General features: G+C 40.3%; 1 protein-coding gene across 1 annotated transcript; it reads left to right on the top strand.

Annotated features, from left to right (window-relative positions):
- Window positions 1–4575: 4575 nt before the first annotated feature.
- LOC121524827 (nuclear factor 7, brain-like) lies at window positions 4576–5967 on the top strand. The gene has a single exon (XM_041810340.1). The coding sequence runs from the start codon at window positions 4576–4578 to the stop codon at window positions 5965–5967; it is 1392 nt and encodes a 463-aa protein (XP_041666274.1).
- The last annotated feature ends 2281 nt before the right edge of the window (window positions 5968–8248 follow it).

Genomic DNA, 8248 nt, shown 5'->3' with positions numbered 1-8248 from the left:
GTAGTTTAAATGGGAAAAAGTAGTGATAAAGGGCAAATATGGGATAAAAGTGTCATAAAGAAGTGGCAAAAACAGGAACAAATTAAAAAACAAGTTGTATTTAATGGCAAAAGGCAGTTTTAATGGGCGAAAAGTGGTGAAAAAAATTGTGAAAAGGGGCAAAAATGGTCCAAAAGTAGCAAAAACGTGGCAAAAAAATGAAAAGTGACTAAAATGGACAAAAAGCAGTCAAGGGCAGAAAAATAGGGTTAAAAAAAGGAAACAAGTGTTATTTATTGGTAGCTTTAATGGGCAAAAAGTGGAGAAAAATGGTGAAAAGCAGCAAAAATGGGAAAAAAAATTGAAAAAAGTGGTATTTAATGGCAAAAGGTGTCTGAATCGGGTGAAAAGTGGCAAAAGAAAAAGGGCAAAAATGGGACAATGAAGTCTGACAAAGCTTTCTGTAGTCTGGGAAACAAACTGATTTATGTGGATAATTTCTGAGGTCAAAGTTTCCTGTTTCTAAGGTTTTCTGGAATAATATTTAAATGAAGACATTAAAGAGCCACACGGTGAGTATGACTGCTGTAGACGGTGCTGATCTGGTGGAATAAAGACTCACTTATCTTCCTCTTTTCTCCATCTCACACGTTTCAAAGCTGGCCTCCCGTTCGCAGAGACGGCGTCTCCTTTCACAAATAAAACAGATGAAAGAATGATTGAAGGGAAACTCAGCGATCGTCTCTTCAGTGATAAATCTGTGTCAGAAATAAATCAGAGAACACAATCAGAGCTCCTGTGGGGAGGAACACGGAGCGTACATCCATCTGCTGTGGTTGTTCAGACATCAACAGGTGAAAAACCAACACTGATTAAAACCATCATCATTCAGGAGCCAATCAGGACAGTCCTGGGATAGTTCCAGTCTGGGTGACGGCACTGAGAGCTCTTCTCTTATTTCAAATCAATCCTTAAAGCCTCTGAGCTCTGTGAGGACTTTAGCGCCCCCTGTGGACACAGCAGTATGTCTTCCCAGTATTTCCTCATTGATTGGACAGTTGTGTAGGCTGAACGATTCACTGATTTGATGCATAAACTCAGACAGAGATTTAAGGTTTATGTGTTGGATGCTATCTTTCCTGTGTCATCTCCACCTGGTATGTTAATACCTGAGCCTGTAACAACAAAGATAGCATATTTTAACATGTCAGCTCTTAAATCTTTCAATTTTGATAGAACAAAGACTAAAATATGACTAAAACTAAAATGCATTTCCTTTAAAGACTAAAAACTAAGACTAAAATTAAAAATAGCTGCCTAAATGAACACTTCTGCAGACACACAGCACAACAAAAACACTCCAGAGTGCTGCAGAGGACGTTTTCAGGAGTGTGGACCGAACCATCACAGCTGGAATCAGACCTTCTGATGGAGTTCCCTGTTCTCTAACAGCCAACAGCCTCAGACCAGGAGAAGAAGATAGATGGAAAAATTAGATCTTATTTTGAAAGGCTATCAGGGATGCATGATCCCAGTATCAGATACTGGGATGCATGATCCCAGTATCAGATATTAGCCTGTAGAGTGGAGAGAACTCAACTAGAGAACTCAACACAGGATCTGGAGCCACATGTGGATCTTTTGTGATTATTTGAAATATTATTCCCCTAGAAAACATTAAAAAGGGAAACTTTGACCTCAGAAATGAATCACATAAATCAGTTTGTTTCCCCGACTTATACAGAAAGCCTTAATTGTCAAACTTAATTGTCCCATTTTTGCCCTTTTTCACCTTTTTTGTCACTTTTCACTCAATTAAGATACTGTTGCCATTAAATACCACTTTTTTCTCCTATTTTTTCCCAATTTTTGCCACTTTAATCCCATTTTTGCCCTTTTAACCATTTTTTCCCCACTTGTTGCTCTTTTTTTTTTTTTTTTTTTTTTTACAATATTTTCCTACCCTTGACCGCTTTTTGCCCATTTCAGTCACTTTTCTCTGATTTTATTGACACATTTTTGGCACTTTTGGACCATTTTTGCCCCTTTTCACATTTTTTTCACCACTTCTTTCTCATTTAAGCGACCTTTTGTCATCAAATACCACTTGCTTTTTCCTTTCTTGTCCATTTTTGCAACTTCTTTCAGCCACTTTTATCCCATTTTTGCCCTTTCGTCATCATTTTTGCCCATTTCAGCTATATTGCTCTTCTGCTTTTTGCTCATTTTCATCACTTTTTCTCTTTTTTGCCATGTTTTTGCCACTTTTGGTCCATTTTTGCCACCTTTAACTTATTTTTATTGCTACTTCAAGCCGTTGTCCCCTCTTAGATTGTGGCTCTGTCAAAGGTATGTTCAACAGTTTGGCTCTTTGGTTGAGTTACGCTGCCACAGAGAGTTTATTTGCCTTGTTTACTGTGTGTGCCGACTCCTCCCTCAGGTTTCACCGCTCCTCAGGCCACTTCAGAAACTGAAAGTAACTTCAGGCCTGGAGAGTGGGGGAGGGGAGGGGCTGACTCATCTGGTGTTGCATTCACTTGCAATCGGACATCAGAGAGACTCGCATAAAAAGTCTGATGAACCAAAAGTTTTACTTGCATTGAAGCTGGGGGGGGGGGGGCTGTGTGTATCCGTGATAACCACATATTTCTTTACCTGACTATTGGCCACTCTTATCAAAGTAACACATTACTTTTTACATTAATCAACACTGTAGTATACAGTTAACAATGTCAAAGCCCTTTCCCTAAAACCAGAGAGAAACTGGTTTTCAGTGGCAAAAATGTCCAGAAAAGGCGGTGAAATTAGATTTTAAAGTAGGTGAAATGGTAAAGAGTGGCAAAAATTTGCATTAATGAAAAAAAGAGATTAAAAATAGCAAAAAGGTAGAGAAAATGGTTAAAGGGGTCAAGAGTGGCAAAAACTGTTTTCAAGTGGCATAAATGGGTGAAAAAGGTGGTGAGATAGGGATGTAAAGAGAAATAGTCATAGAAAATAGGCAACATGGGTAAACGTCAAAAATGGATTAAAAGTGGCAAACAATTTTAAAATGACATAAATAGGTGGAATGGTGGTGAGATTGGACTTAAAACTGGGCCCAAAAAAAGTAAAAATTGGTCAAAATGTGGCAAAAATTTGGTTAAAGTGACAAAAGACCAAAACTGAGTAACTGAACTGTCTGGAAAAGCAGGTGAAATGGGATTTAAAAGCAGGAAAAAATGAGTCAAATGAAGCATTAAAAGTCACAAAAGTGGGAAAAAGTGAATAAAAGAATAAAAAGAATAAAAGGTGAAAAAAAATAGGAATATAACATGGTAAAAATGGTTTTAAAAACTAGGCAAAATAGGTTAAAATTTCAAAAAAATAAAATACAAGCAAAAAATTGTAAAAAAAAAAAAAGCTTTAAAGTGGCAAAGATGTGTTTTAAATGGCAAAATGTATTAAAAGTGAAAAAAAAACCAAGTTGAAAATGTCATAAATGTCAGAAAGATGGTGAAATTGGATGAAAAACATGACAAAAAGGGTAAAAATCTGCAAACAGGAGGTTAAAAGTAGCCAAAACAGACAGAGAAAACAGTGAAAAGTGGTTCTATCAGCCAAAATACCAAATGTATGAAAAATGTCAAATCAAAGTGGCCACACTGGGCAGAAAAGGGTTAAAAGAGGCAGAAAAAGTTGATGCCAACATTAGAAGCCAATATTAGCCTGATACTTTTCAGCTCCATAATGAGGAAACCTTTAGCCCACATGCTAGCACCAATGCTACTGATCCAACACACAGGGAGACTTTCAATACATCAGACCTGGGGAGGCCCACTCTCTGGGGTTTTCAGGGGCCCACTTTAGTCTGTGGGCGGGGCTACAGTCCCACCATGACTCTTCTAACATGTCTGGACTGGTCTGTTCAACAACAAACATTTTTAGTCCCAGTTTTAGTGGACAAAATGACCTCTGAACTCTGGAGCTCTTTACTGTGACGTGACGTCAGCAGCAGACCAACTATTTCTACATCATTTTAAATGTTGGAACTCTCTCTGAGCTTTTTTCTTTGAGGGAAATGGTTTTGCAGTTGACCCTTTGGGCCACCGTACTCAGCCAGAGTTAACTCCAGCTCTATGAAACAGATCTGTAGGATATATTAACACTGTAGTGTCAAAATCACAAACAGAAAGAAGAAGAGGATCTTTTCCTGTTACATAGAGGATTAAAAATCATTCCTGATCTCCAGATTCTGCTTCATGAAGAAAATCAGACTGGTTTCTGTGTTCCTGCTCTGAGGAAGCTCCGCCCCCTCACCTGCCTTATCAAAAACTAACCATAAAACAGACTTTAACTTTGACCTGAACAGACACTGACTCCGACGGAGAGAGAGAGCGAGCTCTGGACCAAAACCAGCACCACTTCCACTGAGAAAGGACAGCAGGAGGGAGTACTGGTTCTACTGGGATACTGGGAATTCTTCCACTTTAACCAGGTACTGAATCCACCAACTAAATCAGACTTTAAAAGAACTCAGAACCAAAGTTAAAGGAACTTTCAGGGACGGGGAGTGGCTTCCTGTTTGTCTGCAGCGTCTCCAGCTTTACTCCAGACAAAATGGCGTCCAAGTTAGAGGAGGATCTGAGCTGTCCGGTCTGCCTGGACATCTTTAAAGATCCCGTCATGCTGTCCTGCAGCCACAGCTTCTGTAGAGAGTGTGTGGAGAAGAGCTGGAAGGAGAAGGAGGACAAGGAGTGTCCCGTCTGTAAGAGGAGACAGTCTAAGGATTTATTATTTCCTAACTTTGCTTTAAAGAATCTGTGTGAGACTTTTCTGCAGGAGAGAGAACAGAGAGCTTCAGAGGATCTCTGCAGTCTGCATCAGGAGAAGCTCAAACTCTTCTGTCTGGACCATCAGGAGCCGCTGTGTCTCATCTGCAGAGATTCCAAAAAACACGCCAAACACACGATCAGACCCATGGATGAAGCTGCAGAAGAACACAAGAAGAGCCTTGAGGAAACTCTGCAGCCCTTAAAGAAGAAGTTAGAGGCTCTTAAAGACGTTAAAGTGAAGTTTGATCAAACAGAAGCTCACATCCAGGTCCAGGCCCGACACACAGAGAGGCAGATTAAGGAGCAGTTTAAGAAGCTTCATCAGTTTCTAGCAGAGGAAGAGGAGGCCAGGCTGCGTGCACTGAGGGAGGAAGAGGAGCAGAAGAGACAGAGGATGAAGGAGCAGGTGGAGGCTCTGAGAGCACAGATAGCAGATCTTTCACAGACAGTCAGAGCCACAGAGGACCAGCTGACGGCCCAAGACGTCTCCTTCCTGAGAAACTACAAGGCTGCAGTGGAGAGAGTCCAGCAGCGCCTCCTGCTGGAGGATCCACAGCTGCCCTCAGGAGCTCTGATAGACCAGGCCAAACACCTGGGCAACCTGGGCTTCAAGATCTGGACCAGGATGAAGGACGTGGTCTCCTACACGCCCGTCATTCTAGACCCAAACACTGTTTATAAAGGACTCATCCTGTCTGATGATCTGACCGCTGTGAGAAAAGGAGAGAGTCAGAATCTTCCTGATAATCCAGAGAGGTTTGATAAATACTGGTCTGTCCTGGGCTCTGAGGGCTTTAACTCAGGGACTCACAGCTGGGACGTCGAGGTCAGAGACAGTAGCTTCTGGTACCTGGGAGTGTTTCCAGAGTCTGCTGAGAGGAAGGGAGACATACGGTCTAGAGTTTGGGCAGTATGGTTCTATAATGGTAAATACAGAACACTCTCACCATCACATAGATCCACTGTTCTCTCAGTGCAGACAGAAGCAAAGAGGATCCGAGTGAATCTGGACTGTAACAGAGGAGAGCTGTCGTTCTCTGATCCTGATACTAACACACTCATACACTCCTTCACACACACTTTCACTGACAGGATGGTTCCACTCTTTGATAATTTTGATAACCCCCCACTGCAGATTGTCCCAGAGAAGATCTCTGTGAGCGTGGAACCAAACTAAACAAACATGATGTTCTGATGACATTTGATCCAGTCAGTTCTGATATTTGACTACAGAAACTTTCCTTTGATGCTTTCAAGTCAACAAATCTATGATGGTTCCAGAGCTGGGCCTCATCTGATGACAGGAGCATTTGTAGTGGGGTACCACAGGGTCACTGAGCCTCATTCACCAAGAAGACATTTGTTCTAGAAACATGTGACACAGTTTGAAAGAAGATTGTGACATTGACCAAAGTCTTCTTCTCTGTGAGCAGAAAATCTAAGAACCCTCCAGAACACTCTGAGCAACATGTGAGTGTTGATATGACAGGATCAAATGTTGAATTTAGCACTCATTAAGAACCACACAATAAGAGAGGATTGTATTTTCTGCTCTTTGATCCATTTAACCCTTAGGTACACCCAGGAACTTTCTTTACATTCTGTTCTGGGATTCTTGACCTCATTTGTGTTCTGTTGATGCCATTGGCATGAAACTGCACAAAGATGTGTATTTTTGCTCATTTTGAATATTGGAAGCCAAATCATCACATTGAGCTGTTTGGTATTGTGTATCGGAGAAATCCTCACGTTGGTGTCCCTAGGGGACAAAACGGTCCCATTTAAACCCATTATAACTGCTGATTTTGATTGTAGAATTGCAATACCATGTAGCACTGTTACCGCCATTATCTGTGATGCAATTTTGAATGGGGACCTTAGATTTGCAATTTTTACTACTAACCACTATGTGGTGCCATGACTCTTTTTGGGCCAAGCGTGTATCCGTAGGGCACTTAAAGGCACTCTTACAGTGGGATTTTCTACAGCTCTGTGACATAAAGGCATAAAGAAATGAAAAAAAAAATGTCTGTGGGTGTTGATAGGAATATAAACTTGGGTTTTACGTGTTAGATTTGAGAAATTGCATCTCTGAAGCGCCACTCCAACGCGTTTTGTTGGGGATACATTGCAGGTCTGTGTTCAGTGGCGGCGCTGCCAAACCGCATCAATACCTGTTGATTAAAAAATGATAAATTATTGATTATTTATTAAAATCCTGAAAATGACCAAAGATTTACTATGTCATGATTAGAGCTAGAGGTGATTACAAAAATATATAAAATAATTTGAAAAAACAAAAACAAATGATGAATATAACCATATAAAGTAGGGGTCAAATTGTTCCCTTAGGGGTCCATCTTTTGCATAATTTCCACCAATTTCTGCTCAAAAAATAAAAATGCACCAAACTCCATGTTGGTGGTAATTGATGACTAATGACCATCTTTGATCAATGTTGAAAAAAAAATCCACTCAGCATTTTTTAAAATGGAAAATTTCTCATTCAGCTGAATTGAAAATTGAATCAAGTGGCATTTAAAGGGTTAAAAACATATAAAATCATGACAATGACCAAAGATTTGCTATGTCATGATCAGAGCTGGAAGTGATGACAAGAAAAAACCCCCAAAACAGTTTTTGAAAATAATGTAAATGTTGAATTTGATCATTGAAAGTAGGAGCAGAAAATGTCCCCTATGTGTGTAGTGGTTTAAAGGGATGCCTAAGGGTTAACATGTTTATAGAATTCAATCAGATGTGGAAATACATGATTGAACTGATTCATGCTGGAATTTTTCTCACTGTTTTCATTCACACAACTGAGCCTTGGCTAAGCCACGCCCCCTTTGGTTACACGCCTGTCAAGCGTTCACAGCCGCCGTACTGAATCCAGAGTTTTCCACTGTAGAAGAACCAAAGGTGGAAAGTAACTAAGTACATTTACTCAGATTACTGTCACTGAGGAGCTTTTTTGTCCACATTTTCAAATCAGAACTTTAACTTGAGTGTGAAGCAGAGATTGGACAGTGGTGGTTTTAGGGCGGGGCTTAGCAAAGGCTCAGTTCTGTTAACCCTTAGGGGAGACTGTAAGCATTTGACACGCTTTTCATTCTTCATGTTCTGATCATTTTAGCTGTGTTCATGTTTATGGTATGAATTTTGGCAGGATTGTGTGTTTTTATTAGATCTTGTCATTTCCAGCTCAGCTCCTGCAGAAAGTCTAAAATCCACTGTTTACAAGCAAAAGTTACACTGGAGCTGTTAAGAGCCAAAAATGCCCCATTGAAACCCATTCAAACGGACATTTTTCATCTCACTGCCATGAAAGCAGAATACATGCTTTTTATTAGATCTGGGTGTCAATCTGGGCGTCTGCCTTGGAATTGATCATTTCTACAATTGTCCACCAGATGGCGCCATTTTGACCATATTTGGCATATGGAGAAAAAACATGC

Source organism: Cheilinus undulatus, linkage group 17 (assembly GCF_018320785.1).
Source record: "Cheilinus undulatus linkage group 17, ASM1832078v1, whole genome shotgun sequence".
Taxonomy (NCBI): domain Eukaryota; kingdom Metazoa; phylum Chordata; class Actinopteri; order Labriformes; family Labridae; genus Cheilinus; species Cheilinus undulatus.
The sequence above is the reverse complement of the archived record's forward strand: the minus strand, read 5'-3'. Positions and strand labels throughout refer to the sequence as shown.